Here is a 27,563-nt window from a genome sequence, read left to right as displayed (position 1 = left end):
GTGTATAAATAAAACTACCAATGACATTTAAACATGTGCTCAATGTTCTATTAGTATTATAGTGCTTTAGTGATGAAAATCACCTTTGATCAAAACAGATTATTGTTTGTTCTGTTTCTTTTGTTCAGTTCACATATAGCTTTGGGGTAAACATTGTTCTTAAATCTGTTAGTCCTTGCTATAACAGACCTATAGCTTCTGCCTGAGGGCAGCTGGTCAAATAGATGATGTCCCAGGTGGGATATATCTTTTAATATATTGTTTGCTTGGTTGAGAAGGTGACTGCTGAATAGATCCTCCAGTGAGGGCAGAGAGCAGCCAATAATCCTTTGGGCAGTGTTAATGACCCTTTTGAAGGGCTCTTCTGTCTGCTGCTGTGCAGCTGGCAAACTATACAGAAATGCCTTAAGTCCTCATGCTTTCAACAGAGCAGCAGTAAAAGGATTCCAGTATTTTCTCCTGCAGATTGTTTTTTTCTGAAAGCCCTTGGGAAATAAAGCCTCTGCTGTGCCTTTTTCACTACTGTGATGATGTTAATAGTCCAGTAAAGGTTCTTATATATCACCATGGCCAGAAACATAAAAGCTGAAACCCTTTCTACACAGTATTCATTGATGTATAGTGTGACGGGCTCTGCGTTGTTCTTTCTGCAATTAATTATGAGTTCCTTTGACGTGCATACTGATGAAGTTAGGATTTTAAAACATATTGTCAATTGACATCGATCTTGGTGCCTCTAGTATTAAATTATTTTATCTCTCTGCTTGTTGTGGAGTCCCTTTGAGGCACTTGTGGTGCACTGGCTAGTGACTTTCCCAGCCAAATTAGCTGCTTACAGGTTTTTTGTGATGTTGGCCTCACAAAGCATCATGGGGGGAAGACTGCCTAAGCTGGATGCTCAGTAGGTTTTCAGAGAGAAATTCGGTGAATGAGCTCACTGGTGATAACCAGCAAATTTGCTGCAAAAAAACACTTTTTTTTTCTTTTCCTGATCTCAACCCTTGATCCAATTGATTCTGGATCTGGGCTTGGAATTGAAACATTAGTGTTTATTTGGAAAGAGGTTTGTAAAGAAGTTAGGAGAGAGAGAGAGAGAGAGTGAGGCCAAGTCTGAGAGAGATTAATGAAGGTCATGCCTGTTTAGGACAGTGTAGTGGGAATAAGATTTCTTTGTTTTGTCATATCTCCTGTAGTATGTTTGTGTTTTATTTAACACTTTCTGGGTCATTTTATTTATAAAACACATTAATTTTTTGTTCTTGAAACATTTTGGGATTATTCTGTGCAGGAAGAGCTGGCAAGCTATGCTTTTTTATTATGAACTTTTGTTGTATGGAAACCAAAACTACATGAAATGCTTCAGATCTCTTCTTGAAAATGCAATATACACTAGTGTAAGTGTAATTTTTCTTGCTTTGTACTAGATACAGCATGCTGTATAACCCAGCATCCTGTTAAAGTTTTAAGTTCCTATTGTGCTTAGTACAAGAAGTTTTTTTTTTTTTATATTTTTGCCTTCTCTTTATGAAAATATTTGTAAAACTGTTACTTTGTATATACAAAGTTCTTTTATTGTTTGCCATGTTTTCCTCATATTTAATTGCTCTTTATGTATCACTACTTGGGTGTTGTACTGTGTTAGCCGTGAGTTTCCTCAAAAGCTTGCATATTGTAATCTTTTTAGTTAGTCAAGCAAAATGACACCTTTTATTGGCTATGTCAGTACTTGTAAGTTGAGTAAAATATAGAATTTTTTTTCATATGCAATTGAGATAGATTAAATCACTAGATGGCACTGCAGGTAAGTTTAGCTTTATCTTGGTTCTCAGTGTTTATCTTGAATAGTTTAGTTTGGACTAATGAGAACATTTTTCAAATACATTTTAAATCATTAGGTGAAGCAATGATTACTTGTTTTCTAAGCTAAGCTGCACATAGTGTAGAGCTTTCCAGGACAAGTAAACAGATATGTTTTCCAATCAGTGTTGGTACCTCTGTTTTGATGATATGCAAACAGTCTGAATCAAATGTTGTTTTCTTTTTTAACTGAGTAAGGTTTAGTGCTATTCCCATTTAGACTAAGTTTCTCATTATCCATGTAATTTTAGCAGAATTTGTGGTAAAGATTTTCTCTTGTAAAACACAGACACATTTGTCTTAGCTTGCTATATTTACTATTGTTAAATCGCACAATCTTTGTGTATTTTATTTTACAAGGTAGAGAAAGATTGTTGTGATGTAACACACTTATGAATTTGTTTTTAGAGGTATTTCCTTGTTGGATGCAATCATGCAGAGACCAAATACCGTGTTTTGAAAATTGATCGTACTGAGCCCAAGGACCTGGTTATTATTGATGATAAGGTAAGTACGAAGCTGTTGCAAAATACTTAATGAATAAATTATTGTAAGTTATGAATTTAGAATTTTTTAAATTTATGTAGAAGGGCTAATAGGACAAATTATTTTAATGTTAATTTATTTTTAACAAAACATTAGAACTTGAGGTTTTAATTAAATAGCCTGAAAAACATAAAAGGTTTAAAATACTTTTGTTTTAGAAAAAAACATTTCAACCTGTTTTTCTTTGATAGATGTGATTTTAGATTTGTAAATAGATATAACAATTTAAAATATATAGTGTAATAAATATTCCTTTTGCTCTTAGCTTGAAAAATCCTTCTCGAAAACCTTAAACATTCTTGTAGTTTTCCCCTTTCTTTCCAAAGACAGCTCATTATATTAATCATCAATCATGAGTAAAAACAACATTTATTTGAAAGCTCAGATTAAAAAGTTGTAGCCTCTGCCTTATAAAAGACTATGAAACTGTCAACATATTTACTGTTATTTCATTTAATTCTCCTACTTGCATAGCATATTTTCCTGTGGTGTGGCGTTTAGTGCTTCTGTCTCACAATTCCAGTGTCGTGGATTCACAACCCAGCCCAGCACTGATGAACTTGAGCACTATTATGGTGACAACTGGTGATTTTATTGTAGATATTGTTTATGATGTGTCCAACAATACAGCATCTTTATTTTCAGATGTTCAACTATTTTGAATATATATCATAATTTATATAGCCTGGCCTTTTAAATCATTTTAAATATGCCTTTAACATTGATCATCTTGATGACAAATTAGGTATTATTGCTTCTTCATAGTGCTTAAAGCTGTTAATGTTTGCCAAGTGGTATGTTTACATGGATTTCCCATGTTCACTCTGCAGTTGCTCAGTTTTCTCCCATTTTCCTTTTAGTAACTCTAAATTTTGCATAATTTTTCTTCTGTGTTGCATTTACTGTACAAATGTTTGTTTGCTTTCTGATGGGTTGGTGTTGCTACAAAGACTTATTTCTGTCATATAAACTAAAGTTTCCTGTTATAGTAAATTGATGTGAATTCCATGCACTGTGAGACTGCCTAACTGTATTATTTATTTGTGTATTATGCGGCAAGGATGTTCATAAAGGAAGGGGTGGGGGGATGCTACACTGGATTAAGGTCCTACCTCATTCCCCACAATTACCCAAGTTCCCTTTCTTCCCATTAGGACCTATGCACAAGTAATGCTGCCTTTACATTGTAAGAAACAGAGGAAGGGCAACAATAACCAATCTTCTTTGTTAAAACTGCAGGTTACTGTTTACTATAGCACTCGGAAATACAGTATGGGCTGTGACATTTATTGCTATTAATCCCCAAAAAAGTATATAATAAATATAGGTTTGTTGTGCTTTTTTTTGTTTTTGTTACTTTGCTGGTCTATTTTTCATGGCCATAGAGTTTTAAACGAGTATGAGTTCAACAGGGGTGCCCACGGGTGCAAGTAAAAACATTGCCTCATACCTGCATCTTTAAAGTTTGAGAAACTAACAAGTGGTGGAAAGTGTTATCTTTGTGAATCTTTATATGAGAGCCTTCTACAAATGGCCTTCGTTATCTACCACTTTTGTATAAAATGCATTTAAACTGAGTTCTCAAGAGACTATGAAGGGCACACTTTTGAGGTCAGGAAATGCGTGGTGTCCCCAATGCAACAGCACAGCTTCCCTTGACCCTGAAATTAATGTGGTTAGGCTTGACTGGTAGAACGAACAGAGGCCAGTTTCTACAGTGAGAAAGAGGCAGAAAATAAGATCTTGATTGTTTGTGGCACTTTATGGCATGCAAGTGGAAGTATAGGCACAGAGAGACTGAAGGTTATGTTGTTTTATACTCTTTATTTGCTTCTTTATGTTCCCCATTTTTATACTTCACTAGAGTTTAGTTAAATTTGCTATTTCTATATATCTTGGCCCCCTTGGCTTTATTTGGGTTATGAGGGTCACTGTCATAGAAACCCTCATTGAAATAATATGCAGAACTTTAATTATGAAGGCTTTTCCATAAGGATGTCAATGTATAATACCGTCAGTTATTAGCCAGGAAAACCTGACAAATTCCCAGTAAAAGTGATATTTAGTGTAAAATGACTGATTTAGCTTTGGGGTTCATACACTCTGCAATAGTTTCCCATGGCCTGTTAGTAAGGCTTGTTCTTTGCTAATGTTTGGATCTTGAGTGAATACTACCTTCACTTATTTTTCTGTGATTTTTGTTAAGTATTCAATACATTTTTTCTTGCTTTTGTTGTCTTTTTTTAATACTGCTCTTGTGTGCTTTCAACAGTATTTTATCAAGGTACATTTTGTGAAATATTTGAGATTCTAAGTAAAGAACTAACTTGCTAATCTTTTTTTTTTTGTTCTTTATTTCTCCTTATACGATTTCTCATATTAGGAATTTGTTAGTTTTCGCATACCCCTTGGGGTCAGAGTGCAGGATCAGCCATTGTACAGCGCCCCTGGAGCAATTATAGGTTAAGGGTCTTGCTCAAGGGCCCAGCAGAGTAGGATCTCTTTTGGCAGTGACGGGGATTCGAACCAGCACAGATCCTTAGCCTCAGAGCCACCACTCCACCCCAAATTGGATAGAATATTAGTGTATTATGGAGCATACTTGTGCTATAGACTAATGTTTAGTGTTGCTGTTTGTGTTGGTGATAGGTGTCTAAAACAATTCATAAATGTTTTGTTAACTTTCAGTTTCAAATTCTATGAAAGGCAGTTGGACAACAGTGCTAGCCAATATAATGTTTGGAAACCTTTCTCCATATAATTACTAGAAACCCTAAATATCGCAGATATTGTTCGTTTTGGTTACAGGATGCATTAGTAAAACATAGTCTGCTGCTTTGAGTTACAAGGCACAACTTACCACCATGTTCGGTTCTGATGGAGCAGTTGTAAGTTGATCTGGATGTAAGATGGATGGGTATATATATTGAAACTAGACCGTATGTATAGTACAGTTTAATAAATCTCAAGTCATATTTTTTATATCCTTTTATTCATCATTCTTAGCACTTTGTGTAGATTTCCTATCTTTTTTTTTTTTGTGTAAATTATTTTTTTTATTTTATTATTTTGTTTCGTTATTACTGCTGCTTGCATGGGTACCTAACCATTGACAGCATCAGAAATCCTTTCTTTGTCTGTGTTATGTTACATCATCAGCGTGAGCATTATCCAGTGTTCATTGTGTTAACTGTGAAAGGAGGAATTGTACTGGCAGAACATTCATGTGTTTTCTGTTTAAATGTTTCAACCTTCTAATAATAAACATTAAGAGAATAAGGAGTTTAATGTGGTTCATTACCCCTTCATGGTGGTTCGCATGAAGCGGCACTTCATGAGTCACAAAGCAGAAGCTTAGGAGGTTAACCGGATTGAAAGCCAAATCACAGCAGTACAGCATAGTAAGTCACATGCAATTGCATTCACTTTATTTCCTCCCTCATACTGCTTGATCACCTTCATTTTTGTGTCGAGATCAATTGCCTTTTTTCCCTGTAATTGTAAGACAAATGTGACTGAATGTAGTTGAAACTGCTGCAGGTAATAAACTGCACGGCATACAGATCTGACGTTGCGAAAACTGACATTTGCCTGTGAGATGTGGTAATGGTCATAAGTCAAATGGTCACAAAATGCATAGGTCGTAAGTTGATGACTACCTGTATGTATAAACCTTAGGTCTTGGGACACCTGATACAAATTACATTGATCCTGTTGAAACTTTTCTGTAGTCTATCCTGGAACATTAAAGTATGTATTAATCTGCCAATCAACCAGTGAGATCAGTTGGTTGCGATCTTTTGGCTGACTATGTACAAACAATCAGGGTTTCTCCTTGGTCTCAGCCAGGGATTAGAGGCAGTAGACTGTATTATTATGTTGCAAAGTTAAACTTGGACCTAATTGCGGTGGAATGGTATAAAAAAGTCAATTTTTTTTAATCTGTCATTTAAAAAGGTAGAGAATCACCTAAGTATTATATCATGGATGGGGAAATCTAATTTTTAGTATAACTAGCATATACCAAACCTTGTTTATGCATTTTTCTAAAAAGGTAACTTAACCTTTTTAAACAACTAGTGGGCTCTGCCCCCACCTCTCTTTGCTCGCTATCCCCCGGGCGGGTGCTACGCGCTAGCCACTTTGCGGATCTGCTGCTCGTGTATGGGCATGTGGATGTACAATTTAAACATTGTTATTTTCATGGGAATTGTTACATATGCATAATAGAACTATTTTACGTTACAACGAGTAATTAACCATAATAAAAAATAGTAAAATGTAATAAATTGAAAAAAAATTATGTTTCAAGTTGCGTTAGAGGTATTCATTGTGTTACACGTTTTTGTTCTGTTTGGCTTTGAAATTAACATGCAAATACTTTTTAAACTTACACTTTTACTGTCAAATTTCAGTAAAAACAATTTTTTGAATTAACTTTTTGTCAGTATTGCATTGAATTTTAATTCCTTGTTAGGACTTACATCGTGACAACGCAACGTGTAACTGCCCGTGAGTGAAAATTGTTTCTTTCTCTCTAATAAATGTATCGACTTTTTCGATTGTTTGTCCCTGTGATTTGTTAATTGTCATAGCAAAAGCTATTCTTACGGGAAACTGTAAATGTTTTAATACGAATGGCATATCAAGATCTCCTTTGGTGTCTAATATTATCGATGAAAGATGCACTACATCACCTTTATGCAATAACATTAAGATATATCCTTCTTTCAACAGTAATTCGGCCGGTGGTAGACCGAACAGTGTTAACAGTTGTAGATATTCAACAGGATATTGTAAGTTGATGTTTTCATTTTCCGCACCATCACCACCAACTGTTTCAGCATAGTTTATTGATATGCATTTAACCAATTTGCCGTGTAACTGATCGACAATTTTCACGTTAATTCGTTTGACTTCACCGTTTCTCGGTGCTAGGATTGCCCATGTACTCATTTCTTCTGTTGATAAACTCTTCGGGATGAAATTCTTTAATAATATTTGGACATAATAAGTCATCTTTTATTGGGAACTTAAAGTGAGGAAAACATAAAAATTTATAAGAGCTGAGAGCGCAGGAACTCTGTCTGACAAAAGCATTCACACAAATGTGAGGTGAGAAGACAATGGGCTTGGTTGAGAAGGGGGTGGGACTTGAAAAAGTCTTTTGTCAATAGTCTCATCTCAAGATTTTCTTTTATAATAGAGAGATATAACTTATGTAGCATTGTGGAAATCTCTGTCATAACAAACTACAGATACACTAAGTGATTTGGAATTGCTTTCACAATTAAGGTTGATGTATAATATACAGTGTAATTCATTTGTTACTCTTCTCTGCTTTAAAGAATTGCAAAGCACTGATATTAAAAATAACAGAATTATAGTAAATATTGGGTACTTCTTTAAGTTTGGCGTTTTGATTTTACCTAAATTCCTAATTAGAAGACTAGTTATGACATTTAAATGATGAGCAAAATTATTTCTTTTCTAATTCTTTATTATGCCTTATTGTATCAGAAATATCCAGTGTGATTTTCTTGACTGAACTATTTTCAGTTTGCAGTGTTATTCTGTCTGTCATGATTAAGGAGGTTGCCACTATTAAATGAGGACCTGCAGCTTTCTCCGATATTGCACAGTTCGAGATTCTTCACAAATTTCACTTGAGTTATTCTTTTGTCTGTTAATGTCTTCTCTGCATTGTCTTGTCCTGTTAAGAAAATTTAGTGAATCAAATGTTTTTCCTTGACTCACTTTCTGTGGCAGCATGAGCAGCTCACTAAACTGGGGTGACGACTGTGTTTAGCCGTGATAACAATAGTTCAAGAGGAAACAGGTGAGGTGCTTTTGAGAATCTAGGGAGAATGCCACTGGGTTTGACTTGTGGATTGCCTAATGCATTGGTTTCATTGGATTACACACAGGAATCAATTAGGGCATGATGATTACTCTATTTACCTCCACCACATGGATACTGTGTCAAGAATAGGTTATGTGCAGGCATGGATTCAGTACTAGCTTTGAGAAATCCTTTTGTAGACGCTGTCCACATCCAGTGGACAAATCAAGAATTTATTCGTATATGGCTGAGTGGGAGGGTGGGTTTAAGTAAATATTCAGGGTCTTTCAAAACGCATTAACAACGTGGCACCAAGTGGAAAGGCAATATGATTCAAAATGACACCGTGTGCAAAAGGATTATTTTGCTAGAAAAGATGCTCTGCCAGCTGTGGAAGTAGTAAATTCTAATGTTAAGACTCACACTAAGAACAGTTCTTGTGCTGAAGGAATATGCTCGGAATGATGGCAAAATGCATAATTAAAAGTCCTTATCTCATTATCATTGAATGAGCTAATCATTTGTGGTGTGTGAGCCTAGAGAGTATTAAGCCATAAGAAACATCCTCCTGCAGTACTTACAATACTTTTAAATCACATTTGCTTGTTATTTTTGTTTAATTATTGAATTGTGATGCTCTCCTTCCCTGAACTCCTTTTAGTTACTTGAAAAAATAGTTTATTTATTGCTTTTAGAGCTTAGTGTTACTAGCTGGTGAAGCTGGTCCATATTGAAAACTGATACCAGTCAAGTGGGAACTTGGATCCAATTAGTAGTTGCTAGTTCAACTTGCTGCTCTATACTAACAGGTAAAAGTTCAAAAGCACAAAAAACAAAGAAGACAGGGAACTTCAGAAAGGAGGTGTTTCTTTTTTTTTTTTGCCTTCATTGCACAACTAGCACAGTGCTGTGCTGTAGTCGCTGCAAAGGAGATCCCCAAAAAACAAATTTAGGAGTGAACAAAATGAATATGCCTCCACACTACATAGATCTGGCTATATCTTATTATTGGTAAACAAAGTGGGAAGTTACTAAGAAAGTTACTGCAATACCAGTTGTTACTTTGAATTAGTCAAAGAAGACCATAACATAACGTAACAGTTATGTTAGGTGTTTATGGGTCAACAATCTCGAAAGCATTTCAGTAAAATGGTGTTCTTTTAGAACACCAGGAATAATTCTTTCCAGGTAATAAATAACTTCTCCACAGTAAAGTATTGTGACATTGCATCATTTTATGGGAGTGTATTTGAACATCAGGGACTCCTAGACTGGTCAAAATCAACAGAAAATCAATGGGAAACAGTGTAAAATAATTCTGGGTGTGTATGTTGCTTAGCAGAAAAATTATCCAATAAATACATCTGGCACAACAGTGTTTTGTTTCAAAATTAAGAAAACTGTTATTCTTATGTGGTCCATTCTGAGTCATGACTTTACTCTCATTGAAAAGAAATGGTAAGACCTCAAACTGTTTGTTTGCTCATCACTTTTTCCCCCAAATAACTTGACACAATTCTTCGTGGAGAAATGTATATTACTTCATCTCAACATTTAACATGAATAGAAACCTTATTTGAAAAAAAAACTATTGGTTGTCATGTATACTTAAAGTTAAGATTCTTGCTTAATTCCTGTCAGGGTTGCTGTGAGGCAGTGTCTGCTCCAGCAGGTACAGGTAGAAGGTAGGAAGCGATCCTGGACAAGGTGCCAGTGCATTACAGGGCATAATCATAAGCATACCAACAATCAATTATACAGTACTTTGTTTATTTAGAGTCTAGAACCACCAAACCTACAGATTTTTGAACTGTGGAAGAAAGACCCAGAGTACCTGAGGTAAAAATCTCATAGACACAAAAAACACATTCAGATGGTATGCACTGATTGGACTAGAATTCTTAATTAGTCTCCAGTACTATTTATTGTTTGTTTATTTTTGGAGGTGTGTGGAGAAAAAAGTATGTAAAAGTATGTGAATCTTAACTTTTCCATATTAATGCATTAAATTCCCAGGGTAGGAGACTGTCAATTGTTGTGGAAAAAAGGTATAAAGGCTGATTTTTCTGTGTAATTATTACTTCAATATTTTTTTAATTTATTTTTAAATGGCCATATAATATAAACCCTGACTGCTGTCCCCACTCTTGAAGGGTAATGTAAACGTTTATATTTTGTACCTATAGATAAAATGTTGGGCTGACAAAAATGGAAAATGGAATTTATCAGTTAATCCTGTAACAGAATTGTTTTTGAGCTTTCTAGCCTACAAATTTTCAGATATTTTTTTCTGCCTGTTAAAGAATCTTATTCTGTATTGCTAACAAAATATTTTTAAGGCCTTAGTTTGAGAAATATTTTATATTAAACTTCTATAAAATAATTACAAAATATTGCAATTATTTAATTTCAATTTTCAGTTTTAATTTAGCTATCTTTCATATATATTTTTATTTTAGCATGTATACAACCAGCTAGAGGCAAGAGAACTTTTGGGTCGCCTAGACTTGGGAAACCGGACCAAAATTGGACAGAAAGGATCATCAGGATTGTCTAAAGCTGTAACTGCCTGTGGCATTGTTGGTAAGTAAATTAAACCCTACAGTAATTTTCAATGCAACAATATATTCAATTGATAGCATTTGTCATGTATAAAGTAAAATTCAAAAATGTATTAAATGAAAAGGATGTTGTTTCTATAAATTTTTGGATGTTTTTATATTTTCATGATTTCATGTCTGCATTTTTTACAGTTAATCGTAGAGATTAGTAAAGAGTGAAAAGCTTTTGATTTTATCAGTGGTGCAGACAAATATTAATTAAGAAAATAGACAAATTAAAAAAGTGGGTTGTTTTACTGTTTTTGAACATTTTCCACAATATTATGTGGTGAGGAGCATTAGGGATCTGTGACAATGTGAGTGTTAACCATTTATGCTTGAGTGGGACACTGCCATATTTCAGAGTTGTTTCTATATGTTACAATAAACCCCTCAACTCAGTCAAAAACAATAATGGTACTTTTACGTACCTAAGGGTGTCTTATTTTAAATAAATCATAAGATTCCATGTTGTCTGCTCTCTTTACTCCAGATGAGGCCTCGCCAGTGCGTTATAAAGCTTGAGCATAACTTCCTTGGACTTGTACTTTGCACATCATATTATTTAACCAAACATTCCGTTTGCCTTCTTAATGGCTTCTGAACACTATCTGAAAGTTGATAGTGTAGAGTCCACTATGACTTCTTAATCCTTCTCGTAAGGTGTTCTTTTGATTTTTCCAACCTCCCATTTTGTATTTAAACCTAACATTTTTACTTCCTACGTGTAATACTTTACATTTACTGACATTAAATTTCATCTGCCACAAATCTGCCCAAGTCTATATGCTGTCCAAATCTCTCTGTAACAAGTCAGTAGATTCTAGATTATCTGCCAATCCACTTATCTTGGTATAATCTGTAAATTTAACTAGATTGTTACTTACATTCTTATCCAAATCATTTATATATATATATATATATATATATATATATATATATATATATATATATATATATATATATATATATATATATATATAATAATATATATATATAATAAAATAGCAGTGGTTCTAGCACTGACCCCTGTGGAACAGCACTCTTAACATCTGCCATTTCTGATAAGGTTCCATGCCCTATAACACTCTGCTTCCTGCCAGTTTTGCAACCATCTACAAACATCACCCTGAACTCCCACTTCCTTTAGTTTAATGCTCAACTTATCATGTGGCACTTTATCAAATGCTTTCTGAAAGTCAAGATAAATAATATCATGTGCTCTTATCCTTGTCCTGTGATGCACACTAAACTTACTGGCATATAGTTGCTTGGATCTACCTAGTCACCCTTTTTATATAATGGGATAGTATTTGCCATTTTCCGGTCATTTGGAATTTCACCAGTGAACCGTGACTTCCTAAAAACATCCGTTAAGGGTTTACTGTACATTACTGTATATATGTGCTTGTTAACCTCTTTAAGATCTCGAGGTTAAATATTATCAGGTCCTGGAGATTTCTTTGATTTTAGCCTATTATTTATAAGCAGAACTTATCCCTCTACAATCTCTAAATCCTACAGTACCTCCTTAGCAGTCCCATTTACAAGTGGAAGGTTATCTATTTCCTCACTTGTGAAGACCTCAGAAAAATGAGAGTTTAGAGCATTTGCTATTTCACTGTCTGTATTTTTTTTTAATACCCATTAACTATTCCCAATGCACTTCACCTCCTCCTTGACTGTTCTTTTCCTACTAAAATATGAAAAAAGCTCTTTGTGTTATCTTTCACCTTATCTCTCTATTATAAAAAAAAAAAATCTTGGGAGGCAGACTAGACATGATCTTCTCAGAAGACACTTTGACGTCCCGCAAGAGACACTTTAACTTCACGTGAGACAACGTTTAAAACAAGTTCATGGACATCTAACCTAGCAGTTGTTGCAATGCTTTTGGCAGACACACTTCATGTGCTCCCAGCTCTTAAAACAATGACAATCGACAAGCAGAACATGCAGCTCGCCAGCAGCAACAAGCCAGCAGATGATCCGACCGCTTCTCCTTAGCATGCGTTCAGCCAAACCCCCCAGCCCCCCTCCCCCCATTCACAACGCGAGTGGCAGAGATGTGAATTGGCAAAAGGACAGCTGCTGTACAGGCTTTTAAATAATCGACGCGCAGTGAGACAAGCAGAATACGCAGCTTGCCAGCAGATGATCCGACCACTTCTTTTTAGCTTGTGTTAAGCAGCTGCCCCACCCCCTTTACAATGCAAGCCGGCCGAGATGTGAAGTGGCAAAGGGCAGCTGCTGTACAGGCTTTTAAATGATCAACACGCAGCGTGACAAGCAGAATACGCAGCGAGCCAGCACCAGCAGCAGCAAGCCAGCAGATGATCCAACTGCTTCTCCTTAGCGTGTGTTCAGCCACCCCCTCTTCACAACGCGAGCAGCGTTATACGTCCTGTGAGAAAGAGATTTAACCACGCCTGGGGCCGGAAATAAAGGACAAGTACAGTATTGTTTTTACAAAAGTTTTAAAGTAAAAGTGAAAATAATGCACATGTAACAATTCCCATGAAAATAACAATCTCTTTAAATTGTATATCCGGTAAACCAAACCCAGGGGTGGGGGAGAACCATGAGCAGGGGGGCAGAGCCCCCTAGTCTACTATATTCCTCTTTAACTGTCTTTTAGCCACCCTGATATCCTTCTTGATGGTTGCCCACATGTTCTCATACATCCTACAATTCACATTGCAGTTATTAGTCTTAATCACCTTGTACAGTTATTTTTTCCTTTGCAGCTTCTTTTTTTAACTCTTTATTAACCTACTGCAGAGTTTTTTGTTTTTTTTACTTTCCTCCCAATTCCAAGTGTAGGTATGGTTCTGTCCTGCATTACATGTGATACATTTTTAAACCTATCGCACTGCTCCTCAACTGTCTCCATTCTTAAAAGCTTATCCCAGTCTATCATCCTTAAGGCATCTGCTCAAAATTTGCCCTGCCAAAATTAAAATTAACAGTTTTAGTCATTGCATCTGCACTCTTCCAACACAGAGAATTATATTATGTTCATTTGAACTTAGTAGTTCAATCACGTCTACATCCTCAATTCTATGCTGATTATTACAAAATACCAAATCGAGACAGGCTTCACCTCATGTTGGTACTTTAACATGCTGTGTTAAAAAACAGTAACTGATTACTTCTAAAAACTCAAATAATCCGTCTGTAAACTTGGCCTTTTTAATATTACTAAAAAGGTGTGCATTGAAATTATTGTCTGCATTGGGCAGTCTATAACACACTCCTAAAAATAAGACCTTTTTTCACTAAGACTTTTCAGGCGAAGCCACATGTCCTCCCTAAGATGGGGCTCATAGTCCAACTGAAAGAGGACTTGCATTTAAATTCTGTTTGACATAAACAGCAGCCCCACCTACTTTTCTGTTCAGTCTGTCCTTCCTAAAAAATGTGTATCCGTCTGTTATACTCATCCCCATCTTTGTTATTTATCCAGGTTTCTGTTACTGCTGTAACATTATAGTTATGCTCTTTTATATACAACTCCCAACTCAAAATGTAAGATATTTCTGTGTCTAGTGGCTGCTATGAAAAATAATTTTAAAAGTAAAGGTTTGGACGGGTACATTATTATACATAGTTACAAATTGTTTAGTTGTTGTTTCAGAGTAATATATAGTTTTTGTGTATGTATATATTTGCAACTACAATAACTGTTTTGAGAGACTGTTAATGTGCAAGACACTAAATGCTTCAAAAAAGGTACACAATGTTGCCAGAAATGGGAAAACCATGTGCCAAACAGCATAACTTTGCAATGGTATGGGAAATTACATCTAAACCTGATAGTTGACAGAATAGAGGACAAAAGAAAATTGAAGTGTTGAGCATCATAAAATCTCTTGGTTATTTATTGTAAAATTCAGTTTTTTGAAAAGACATTCCTAAACTGTAATTTTTTTGTGTTGATATTAACATAAACAAAATGTTTAATCATATAAGAACTTTTAAAAAATTTGGAGTGTTGTACTTGCTACTGCACAGCTAATTGCAGCTCATAAGAAGAATAATGGCCATTTAGTTTTTGATATATAATTTAGGTTAAATGCAAAAAAAAACCCTTAATGAAAGATTTCCCAACCTGTGGGCTGTTGTGGTCAATCCTGTCCCTCCAACCCCAGCGCGTCAGTGGCAGCATCAGAGGTGGATCTTGGCCAATCCTGCACGACCTCCCCAACCTCTGCTCTGATGATTGTGCTCAATTCACCAAGGAGGAAAAGCTTTTATCACGACTGAGGCACTCAGTACTGTGATGCGACGGTCATCTTGCAGGATTCAATTTCAGGCCAGTGGATCACACTTAATTCATGAAGAAGGACACCTCTGGGGTTTGTTGTAAACACACTGACACATAAATAACTAGTGCTATAAGGGGTTCAAATAAAAACATTGTGGCTTGGGCTCTGTTTGCGTGGGTGCATGCTGCTGCAGAGCTGAGTGGCAACAAGGTGTTTGGTGAGGAGGCAAGCTATTTGCTTGTTAACATGAAGCTCATCTTTTGTTCATACATGCTTTGCCGGTTATAATTAGGGCATCTGCATCCATGAGAGTATGAAGAGCAAGTAGTATTAGTCATGGACCTTCTGTCAAACTGTCAATCAAAATGATTAATGACCTTTAAGCCCCGCCCCTTTTGGCTGACTGCCAGAACACTTTCTGTCAAAAATGATTGATGATCTTAAGCCCCGCCCCTTTTGGCTGACTGCCAGAACACTTTCTGTCAAAAATGATTGATGAACGTAAGCCCCGCCCCCTTCGGTGACGCACGTCCGGTCCCCGCCCACCCCTTCGGTGACGCACGTCCGGTCCCCGCCCCTTTCCTCTGATTGGTGGATTTGAATGATGCATACCGCCCCCTGTCGGTGGATTGGTGACGCACATCCGGTCCCCTCCTTGAAACCCCCTTCACCTGCTCGGATCTCCTTTCTGTCAAGGGCTTTTTGATGGATATCTGCCCCTTCCTTCAGCCCACCATTACCCCCCTTCACCTGCTCGGATGTCCTTTCTGTCAAGAGCCGTTTGATGGATATCTGCCCCTTCCTTGAGCCCACCATTACCCCCCCTTCACCTGCTCGGATGTCCTTTCTGTCAAGAGCCGTTTGATGGATATCTGCCCCTTCCTTGAGCCCACCATTTACCCCCCCCCCCCCTTCACCTGCTTGGATGTCCTTTCTGTCAAGAGCCGTTCCATGAGCCCACCATTACCCCCCTTCACCTGCTCGGAGGTCCTTTCTGTCAAAGGCATTTTGATGGATATCTGCCTCCACCTTGAACCCACCATCACCACCCCAACCACATTCCAACCCCCACCTCCCGAAGGCAAGCCCAAATGTGTCCAGGGGCATCCCGAGAACATGTTCCAACATGCCCTCGGTCAGGCAGCACCTGTTGGCTGGCCCCACCACTTCTGAAAGTGCTATATAAAAAAGCGGCTCATCTTCTTCGATTCTACCTGTGATTTTAATATTAACACGAAAATAAAATATCTCTCTACCACTTTGCTTTTTTTATCTAAGTCCAACAGCTTTCCATTTTACAGACAGACTGCAGTAAAAACAGCCCAAAGGGCATGGTCTCAGAGCAACAAGTAGAAATGTCTAAGCGTCCAGCATCTGAATCTTCCATTTCACAGAAAGACAAGCAGCCCCGATCTCTGTCTACACACCGAGATTCTCTGACAGGAGCTGCGCGCTGCCGATGGAGGGTGGCGAGTCGTAGCCCACCGTCTGAGTGTCATATGAAAGCTTATTAGGATACAGAGAAAAAAAATAGGCACACAGTGGGGAAAAAAGCACGAAATGTCAACTTTAATCTCAATTTCCACTTTAATCACGTTTATTTTGTCATTAAAGTAGAACATCATAAACTTCATCTTAAAATCGTTTATTTTACTAGTTTCTCAAATCCCATCATAACTAAAGTAGCACATTAAATGCTTTGTTCTCTGTTTGATCTTCTATGTGTGTGAATCACGACGTGCTTCCGTTCTTTCCCTTTCTCCAACAGGACACAGAATCCATTACATTTGTGATATTACAGCTCTCTGAATAATTAAAATACTGAGATGTATACGTGATATCTTTTTCATGATGATAGGAATGAAAGCATGTTATTAAACATGGGAACACGGTGGCGCAGTGATTGTTCATATCTCACGCAAGAGGCTTGCTGCGCCATGTGCGACCTTTGTTGAAATAATTTATTACAGAAGTACTGTCTCTTTCAAACATACTAACCTCCAATTCCTGTCCTTACTTTTCTTTCTCCAAATACCCAATCGGCACACAATCAGCTCTGTAATAGACGTGAAGCCATCTGTAAGCTTAGAACGCCGATTCTTAAAAACTTTTAAGGAACATTGAAATATCTTTGTAGTACATGTTTAATTATTCTATCCGTCTATCCTTCCAGTGTCACATCAGCACCAGCAAGAATACAGCGCAAGGCAGGAGCAATCCGTGAACTAGCTAGCGCTGCGGCACTGTGTCCTCTCATGTTTAATTACTAACAACACAGATTATTTAAATGAAGTTAAAGTTTTATCTGTATACTATAATCAACATATTTTGCTGCATTTCATCTTAAAAATGATATCGTCATCATACACGCTTTATAAAGTGGCGCAGGTTGTGCAATATTATAACTGTAGTGCAAGTTTACATTAAATTTATAATGTTTTTCATAATGTGTCTTAATATTTATTTGGTGCTTGCAGTGTTTGCAGTATCTACAGGTTTTGCCCTCTTGAATGAACAAGAATATTTTTAACTTTTTGTTAATTGACGGATTTTTGTTTGTTTTCATTACAGGTTTTGTTCGTTTTTTAGAGGGTTACTATATTGTGTTGATTACAAAACAAAGGAAAGTGGCAGACATAGGTGGACATTCTATCTACAAAATAGAAGACACAAATATGATCTACATTCCAAATGATTCTGTCAGAATCACACACCCTGATGAAGCAAGGTACTGTAGTTGGGCAACATTTTTAGGCATTGTCTTTATTTGATTATTTGGTTTAATTTGTTGAATGTATGTGCATTGCTTTGCTTAAATACCATTTTTATATAAAAAATATACTTAAAAGCCTGCTTTATTCAAGATGAAACTTATACCAGTTTCGATACCTTTGGGATAAAAGTAAATTATATTTTTGATTATGACAGTCTTGTGATAAAAATGTTTTGAAATATTTTTATTTTTGGTAGATATGTGAGAATTTTCCAAAATGTTGATCTCTCTAGCAACTTCTATTTTAGGTAAGCATTTTTTAACTTTTTTTGTTTGTATTGATTATTATTATAACAACCTTGTGTTTTTGAGAATGCCTGTTCAAATAGTGTAGCCACAAGGGGGCATCACTGAACCCCAGACTACAGACACACTAACTCCCCAGACACACTTGTGCTCCAATAAAAGGTTTTATTGAGCCCTAACACCTTCTTTACAAGAATAACAATGAAAAAACACACGAAGCACAATCCTTCTTTCTCCTCCAAGAGTGTGGCCCACTGACTCCCGATTCCAAATGAGGCAGCAGGCTTTCTTTTAAGCCGACCTGGAAATGCTTCCGTTCTCTTGTCACAGTCACCCGGAGCACTTCTGGGTCATGCAAACCAGGGCAGTCCTCTCCCGAAAGCACCCTCTGTCGGACCCTAAAGACCCCAACAGAGTTGCGTTTCCATTTCCCATGCCATCCTGGCCAGGATGCCTGTTCTTCCTCCTGGGGACCCACATATCTTCTCGCGTCCAGTCCCACAAAGGGATAAGAATGTTGCAGAGGAGGTTGAGCATCGGCCAACACCTGCTAAAAGGAAACTCAGTTATTTGCCACACTTAGCGGCCACCAATATGTCTCCAGTTGGTTTGATAGCCACTCCTGTTCTCAAGGTGGTTTCTTCCCAGTGGGTTGTTGTGATGGATAGTGTCTCCAGTGATGTCCCGATCCTTGGCACTTGAAACACTGTCCTCTGTGTCTTTTGAAATGGAGGGGAAACCGGTTAGAATATGCTGCTATTTTGTCTTCCATCACCCCCCTCTCTTACCATTTGTCCTTTGACGTGGGAAAATAAAGTCATGTGACCTCAGTAGAGTCTTCCAATTGGTCACCTCTGGTTTGTTGAGCGAATCTTTTAAATTTGACTGACAACCCATTTTTTTCTTATGTGTCCTTTGAATGGTTTTGGACCCTCTTGATTAAAAAGGGGCTCTTCACCATCTGTGTGGCCTTTATCATACTGGGGTTATGTTTTCCCCAACCCTTCTCTTGTTTTGTAGGAGCACGTGCTACTTGACATGCACTCACGTCGTCTGGGGTCCCTTTCAACAGTGTCCCTCTTTCTCTCCCCATGTGGTCCTCAGTGATCTGGGTAACAGCCTCGCTAATCCAAGGCCCGACTATGAGGAGCTCTTTTTTTTATAGTTGTAACGAGTGCTATTTGATTCCAGTTACTGGAGTTGGGGATCAGTTCACATTGAGTTCCCTTATGCTGTAGCATACCGAAAATGCTTACCTGTAAGGCCAAATTCTCTGTAGACTGTGATCCAAAGTCTGAAAGCCTTATATGATTATTAAGTGCCTCCAGCTGTGCTTTGATGATGTGTTCTATACTGTTTACCAAAGAGTTCAAGATAATTAAGACAGATTGAAGCATCATCAGCGGCTTTAATAATTCCTGCAATCCCTGGAGGTTGATTCGGCCTTTGGCGCGGCTCGTTTGTCTTCAGGAGAATCTTTGTGAGTTTCGGTCCAGGCTTTGTGAATCTGGGGAGAGCTGTTCTAGTGCATGTGCAGCTGAGTTTTCATTGGGAATTGTGGGAGATGAGTCCAGAAGCCCTTTCTCACTGGCTTAAATCCAAAACCTCAGGGTTTTATGTCCAATCCCTTAACCACTATGCCACACTGCCTGCCTGAATGTATACAGACAGAACCACAAGCTCTCTTTTTAAAACATCTTTACATTCATCAGCAATAATAACATAATAGGTATTAGTACAAACTTGCAAATCATATTTTTGTTGGGTTAAGGAAGAACCAGACTTGGGCAGTTGTTTTGTATATTGCAGCTCATTTATTTTTGCATGTTTTGACAATTTGTAAGATGATTCTTAATTTCAGGATTACACTTAGGCAGTAATATTGTATAAACAATTCCAAAAACTACCTTAGTTTACTGCCTCCTCAGTTTCTTTGTGCCCATGCAGAATATTACGATGTCAAGAACCACTTTAATAGTTACTTTCGGTAAAAATACATTCGCATTATGTCTGTGTAGTGCTTTGTTTACCCTTTAGCCATAAGATAGCACCCTAAATTCATAAACTCTATTTCCCTAAGCTGATTTATGAAAACCCCTTTAATTTTAAATACATGGTTTTAGAGGATAAATTAGAATCCCCTTACTAATACCTATACCCCAGTAATAAGCTGCCAGCTGTTTCACAATTAATAACTTGTAACACAGTTCACAATACAAATATGTTCCCAAAATATAACACAATTTATTGACTAAATTGGAAAAAATATCTATATATTTAAAAAACTATAGTTAAGTTCAATCAAAATGCCCACAAATTATAGATTACAGAAATAAGAAAACTCACACAAATTGCAGTATATTTACCCTTCACTACAAATACCTATAGGTTCAGGCAGTGTACTTAAACCTTACAAATGTACTTTTAACTCTTTGCTTTTACCAGCACTTAAAACATCTCACTGTTAAAGAAAACAAAATAACCAAATCTATAATATGAGCAGACTTAATTACTGAAACCTCACTTTATCTTAACAACTTTAGGGGCTCCACACACACAAGACAGCGGCCACCAAAATAAAAATATTAACACAAACCCCCCTCGTTGCAGGCCTGGTCGACGCTCGGGAATGTGGTGGCCAAAAACGTTAAGCCCTGTTCACTCTAACGAGCCAACATTAAAGGTCACAGTACTCACAAATAAGTGGAGTGAATATCAGTGTCCATTGTCCAAACACAGCACTTCCATGCTGTGGAAAAATAATAGAGTCGTCCTGCAGGCAGACTCACAGCAAAACGCTGCAAGCAAAAAGGAGCTAGTTCGTCCAAATGAGGTGAAACTTGCAGTTTTTCCTTGTTGCCAGAGGAGCTGCCAGGCTTTCCCTTGGTCACCTGGAGCGCTATCCAAAGTATCCCGTGCCTCTTTGCAGGCTAACTCAGCTAGTTCGCCTGTGATGCTAATCTCAACTACACCACTTCTTCAACGATGGCTTCTTCCTGTCTTCACGTCCAACAGGTTCTCGCGTGTACAATACCTGGAGCTCAAAAGCCTCTGCATCAACATAAAACTCAAATTTTTTTATTTTTTTTTTTTATAAAGTCTCAGTGTAGTCATTCTGTTCTCTTATCTAGTACGAGCCCCGCCTGTCCTCTCGCCCACTCAATCACATTACAGAAACACTGACATAACTAAATAATAATCATTTTTCTTTTCCAGGGAACCAGTAAACACTATTAAGGGGAATATTATATGAGCATAGGGCTACATCTGTTTATTTGATTTAAACTTGTGCATTTGCCTTGATTTTTATACACCTGCCTGAGAGCATCAAATCTTGCTTGTGCATTTATGTGCTGTTTACTAACCTGGTGCTTAAAATAGGCTCGGAAGAGATGTTTTTAATCTCTGAGCCCATGTATCACGAATATGTCTTGCTCACCACTGTGTAACTTGGAGTGTTGGGATGTTTGCACATTTTACGAAAACTGCATGTCTAAACTTGCTACGTTCTGTTCTGTTAAACTTAGTGTACCAGCACAAGATAAAACTGAGGGATTTTATGAGTACTGTGGTAACTGGAAATTTTACCAGCTTTGGTTGAGTGGCTTGTTGTGCAACTTGCATGTGACTGAAGAGTTGAACTAACTGCATTTTCTGCAGATTCACATTGATTTTCCAGTGTTGCTAGTATTTTAGCATTGAGATAATTGGTAAGGCTTTCTTCACCAAATTTAGGTTTCTTTATGAAGAATTTGTTATAATTATGCTTTGTTTTGTCGTTGATTGTGGTTTTTCTGTTTATCAGAATATAATTCAGTATGTGGCCACTGGTGAGTGTGACATAAGTTAGTCTAAAGTATTGAAATCAAACTACTATAAAAAGAAGGGGTTAATGAAGAGTTCGTTTAAGACAGTGATACAAATACCATGACTTCAGCAATACTTTCAAGAATTATTCACCTATGGACATTCTGTATTCACTAAATATTGACCACAGTATCTCATCATTTAAGCAGGGGCAAAATAATATCTCACTATTTAGGTGTGCTAATCTTCTGAATGGAGGAGACTGGGTCCTCCTAGGCTCCCCTGTACCTGTGCTTTGGGTGGATACCCTCACTTCTGCCTTAATGGAAAAGTTTCTTCATAATAAATTATTTTTTATTCTGCTTATTTTTTATTACTTTCAGTTATAGCTACGATTTAAGCCATTCTCTGCAGTATAACCTCAGTATTTTAAAGACTCCCTGCGATCTGAAATCTGAGGAGATCTTAACCCAGAATCGTCAGGATAGCTTTGATATCTTTGAAGATGAAGGACTTCCAACACAAGGTATGGATTACTCTATTACAATTTTACTGGATTTATTTATTTTTTGTCCACTTTTTTTTATAAAAATTTTTAATGACTAAAATAGTTACCTGAGTTAGAGACCATTATTGCTGAGTGTGTCTCATTTAGAATAAACAGCAGGCAAGGTGCAATTTATTGCTTTTTCACATTGTTAGTTTTCTTTCTTTTTTTGGCAATTTCTTTTACAGAGTACAGTTCCTATAAAAAATATTCACTGCTTTTGGAACTCTTAACATTTTGTTATATTACAATGAATCACAGTGGAATTCATTTGACATAGGTTAGCAAAAAAATATTCTTTAATGTCAAAGTGAAAACAGCTGTGGCCTTCTATGACACTGAACTGGAATAAGCAGGATTTAGAATGTTATGTTGTAATGATGCCCACTGAATAAAAGCAAATAATACAAGTGGAAAGCTTCTTGTAGTAATTTTAAACAATAAAAAGATAAGTCTGTACTTTAATGTACACTTATCTTTTAAACACTTAATAATGCTAAAGTGAAAAGAATAAAAGCATAGGTGACTTTCTAGTTCAGAGTGTAGATTCATAGCTTCCGGAGATTGGGTATATACTGTATTTCAGGCTGGCCTCTACCTGTAAGAGTTTTCACACATCCCAAACACATGCAAGTTAGGTTGATTTGTGAGGTTATGATCTGCAATGATGCAATCCCCATCCTTGCTTGTTATTTTGCTTAGTGTCTAGTGCTGCTGGTATACATTTAAGGAATATCTCAAACCAAAATTTATTTAGTTAATGTAACATTTTTTTCAAAATGTTGCATCACTTGCTTCACACGTTTTATTCGGGTGTGTCAAAATTAGGAATAATAAGTTATTTCAAAATGTAAAAACACTTTGAGAAGATAATCCACATTGGATTACACAACCAGACGGGATATTTATTCATTACAAGAAACTGCATTTTACCACTGTTGGTTCTTCTCTTCTGCTGAAACATTATTTTGTATAATGACCATTCTCAGAATGTTATATTGTCACGTAATGCAAAGCAAACCACTAAGAAACCACTGTCTGACAGAAGTTAAAATTGAAAACTTTACATTAAAATGTATAGAGCAATTTAGGTCCATTTTACTGAAAAGATTTTGATCATTTTCTCGTGTTTTTTTTTTTTTTCTTCATTTATTTTATTGAGCAACAACAAAATTGTTCTTATTCATTCCTCCAACCACAAAACTCCTCCATGATCAACCAATGCTGTCTGAAACCTTTACAATGAGTACATTTTAGAAAGTTTTATCAAAGAGTCATCTACTTTACTTTATTAAAAAATGTTACAAGTACTCTAAGTATGTTAATATAGTGCCTTCTGTGTGACCTACATATTCACTGAAATTCTACTACTACTTGTTATTCATTGAAATTCGTTGAAAGCAGCATAGCTATGGGGGTACTAAGAAGCAATATATTTATTAATGCATTCAGGGTTTAATGCACTATTCAGTTCAAAGGGATCATTGTCTTGAACCCATTTTGAGAAATACTAATATATGCCCCAGTATTTATCCTCTGTGGCTGGGTCCAGGGGGTTTCCTTATGCTGGTCCCAAGCCCTGATAAATAGGGAGGGTTACATCAGGAAGGGCATCCTGTGTAAAATTTTGCCAGATCAATTTGCAGACACAATACAGATTTCCATACTGGATCGGTTGAGGCCCGGGTTAAGGAGATGAGGAAGTGATGGGTATGTATGATGTTAAGTAGAGGAATACAGTTCAGATGATAGTGGATTTTGAAAAAAGGATGGGCATGGCTGTGGTGAATACGTATTTTAAGAAGAGGGAGGAAAATAGGGTGACATACAAAAGTGGAGGAAGATGCACACAGGTGGATTATATCCACTGCAGGAGGATCAGCTTTAGTGGTGGCAGTGGAAAGCGAAGTTAGGTAGCGTAAGATTGGAGATCAAGAAGAGGAGGAGAATGAGGACAGAACCAAGGATCAAATGGTGGAAGTTGAAAAAGGAAGACTGTAAGGGGGAGTTCAGCGAGGAGGTAAGACAGGCACTGAGAGGCAGAAAAGAATTTCCAGACAGCTGGGCAACTACAGCAGAAGTAGTAAGGGTGACAGCAAGAAGAGTGTTTGATGTGACATCTGGATAGAGGAAGGAGGAAAAGGAAACCTGGTGGTAGATTGGGGAGTATCAGAGAATATACAGAGGAAGAGTTTGGCGAAGAAGAAATGAGATAGTCAGAGAGATATATAGCCAGCAGTACAAGGAGATGAGGCGTAAGGTGAAAAGAGAGGTGGGGAAGGCTAAAGAAAAGGCGTATGATGAGCTGTATGAGAGGTTGGACACTGAAGTGGGAGAAAAGGACCTGTACCGATTGGCTAGACAGAAGGACCGAGCTGGGAAAGATGGTTAGGGTGATAAAGGATAAAGATGGAAACGTACTCACAAGCGAGGAGAGTGTGTTGAGCAGATGGAAAGAGTACTTAGAGAGGCTGATGAATGAAAAGAATGAAAGAAAGAGAGGGTTGGCTGATTTAGAGAATCAGGAAGTGCAACGGATTAGCAAGGAGGAAGAAAAGACAGGTATTTAAAGGATGAAGAATGGAAAAGCCGTTGGTTCAGATGACATACCTGTGGAAGCATGGAGGTGTTTAGGAGAGATGGCAGTGGAGTTTTTAACATTGTTTAATGCAATATTGGAAAATGAGTGGACGCCTGAGGAGTGGAGAAGTGTACAGTTACTATAGAGGGTTAAAACTGATGAGCCACAGCATAAAGTTATGGGAAAGAGTAGTGGAAGCTAGTTTAAGAAGTGAGATAATGATTAGTGAGCAACAGTATGGGTTCATGCCAGGAAAGAGCACTACAGATTCGATTTTTACTCTGAGGGTGTTGATGGTGAAGTATAGAGAAGGCCAGAAGCATATGACAGCGCACCTAGAGAGTAGTTGTAATATTGTTTGAGGAAGTCGGAAGTGGCGGAGAAGTATGTAAGAGTTGTACAGGATATGTACGAGGAAAGTGTGACAGTGGCGAGGTCTGCTGTAGGAGTGATGGATGTATTCAAGTTGGAGATGGGATTAAATCAGGGATTGGCCTTTCTTATTTGCAATGGTGATGGACAGGTTGACAGACAAGATTAGACAGGAGTCCCTGTGGTCTATGATGTTTGCTGATGATATTGTGATCTGTAGCGAGAGTAGGGAGCAGGTTGAGGAGAACCTGCAGAGGTGGAGATATGCTTTTGAGAGGAAAGAAAGTCAGTCAGTAGGAACAAGACAGACATGTATGTAAATGAGAGGGAGATCAGAGGAGTGGTGAGGATACAAGAAGTAGAGTTGGTGAAGGTGGAGGAGTTTAAATACCTGGGATCAACAGTACAGAGTAATGGGAATTGTGGAGGTGAGGTGAAGAAGAGAGTGTAGGATTCTTAGAATAATTGGATGACTGGGATGATGTGAAGAAAACCTCTAGGTAAAAGGAATAATTTAACCAAACCACTCAAAGAGTCACTGCAGTTAAAAGAAACAAAATAACTTTATTTTACTCTGGTAGATAAGTCAGAAATGATTAAACAAAACACAGCCACTAAATCTTGCATACAAGTTCATGTGCATCCTTGTATACTTCTAAAAAGCTACAGTGTTCTCCATGAAAAGGTGATGTAATTGCTTAATCTAGATGTTTTAAGCAAGTCCAACAGTATGCTGTAGACTGAGTTTTAGTTTTCATAGTACAAGAATATGACAATACATTGACCTCATTGAAATTGTAGAAAAGTTTGAACAAGCAGAATGCTTGTCTAGACTTTGGAGATTATCAAGTTTCTTTCAAGGAAAAATTACCCCCTTGACCTCTCATAACTTCATTAAACACCCTTTTGGCTTCATAGGATTTCACTAACATTTTAAGGTATGGTGGGCCAATGTTCATAGCTCACTTGGATTATTAAGAATCAAATATCAAATTTTTAAAATCATTTTACATTTTGTGGCATACCAACATAAAAGTTATAAACAGCACTGAAATGCTTTATCTGGTGAATACAAGCTATATTACTTGTAAGAAAGTGAATTATATTGGTTTGCTTAATTGATGGTATCTGGTATATTTCATTCTTTTCTAGTGGTTTTTGGTATCGGCAGTGAACCTTATGCAAAATATGTGTGGAATGAACAACTTTGGGGAAAAGTCAAAGATACTGTGCATCCTGACTGGATAATGTATATTATACATGGATTTTGTGGCCAATCAAGTATCCTTTATATTTCTTTCAAAGGCAAACGGACAGAACGTTAAATGTACTACATGGTAATCTGTTTTCATTATGTATAGGAAGTGTCTTTTTCTTTTTAAATTTGTTTTTATGTTGTAAGTTGTTAAGTATTAACCATTTTGAATAGGCAGAAAATTACTTTTATTGAACCTGTAGTTTTTTTTATTAGTTTGTTTCCAAAACTATTGATTATAAAAGCAATTTTATGACAATTAAAGACATACTGCAATAAATAAAACAAAGTCAGTCCCATCACAAATGCATTTGATTCCATTTTTTTACAGGATCTTAAACCTCGCTAAGGTCCCCACCCTTACCAAAGCAAAGAGCTAATTAGTGAATTAGCTAATTAGATAGATAGATAGATAGATAGATAGATAGATACTTTATTAATCAAAGAATCCCTTTGTATTGTACATCCTTATATTAAGACAATAGGGGTCTAGTGGGGATGCTGATAGGATCCCGGCAGATTTATTTAAAAATTTTATTAGTGAATTATTGCCAAATTTGGAAGAGGGCATTCATTGTTCCATGCAGATGCATTATGATTCTTCCAGTTGAGCAAGATTAGATGCATGTAACATGTTTCAAGCAAGATATATCAAAACATGCCTGAAGTATACAGGTAAAGCCAGCCTATTTGTAACTGAAAACACTTCTCCCAGTATTTTAAAAAAAGTCTAGTTAACATTATGGCCAGGTTCTGTGATCGAACCCCATACCAAATACGTTTAGTAATCAATTCTTTGATTCCAAATTTAAGGTTGGATTTTCCATATCAAATGACAAGCCTTTGGGCAGCTGCTCTAGTTCTTTTCA

General features: G+C 37.0%; 1 protein-coding gene across 1 annotated transcript in view; it reads left to right on the top strand.

The window, feature by feature from the left end:
* Nucleotides 1-27,563, top strand: part of fig4a (FIG4 phosphoinositide 5-phosphatase a) — a 280,104-nt gene that overhangs the window by 22,540 nt on the left and 230,001 nt on the right. Inside the window, exons 3-8 of the mRNA XM_028791311.2 lie at nt 2,266-2,364; nt 10,705-10,828; nt 17,685-17,841; nt 18,084-18,134; nt 22,323-22,465; nt 26,592-26,720. Of these exons, the coding sequence (XP_028647144.2) occupies nt 2,266-2,364; nt 10,705-10,828; nt 17,685-17,841; nt 18,084-18,134; nt 22,323-22,465; nt 26,592-26,720 (703 nt within the window). The remainder of the gene's footprint in view (nt 1-2,265; nt 2,365-10,704; nt 10,829-17,684; nt 17,842-18,083; nt 18,135-22,322; nt 22,466-26,591; nt 26,721-27,563) is intronic.

Source organism: Erpetoichthys calabaricus, chromosome 3, assembly GCF_900747795.2.
Source record: "Erpetoichthys calabaricus chromosome 3, fErpCal1.3, whole genome shotgun sequence".
In the NCBI taxonomy this organism is placed as follows: domain Eukaryota; kingdom Metazoa; phylum Chordata; class Cladistia; order Polypteriformes; family Polypteridae; genus Erpetoichthys; species Erpetoichthys calabaricus.
This window is presented reverse-complemented; position numbering and strand designations above follow the sequence as displayed.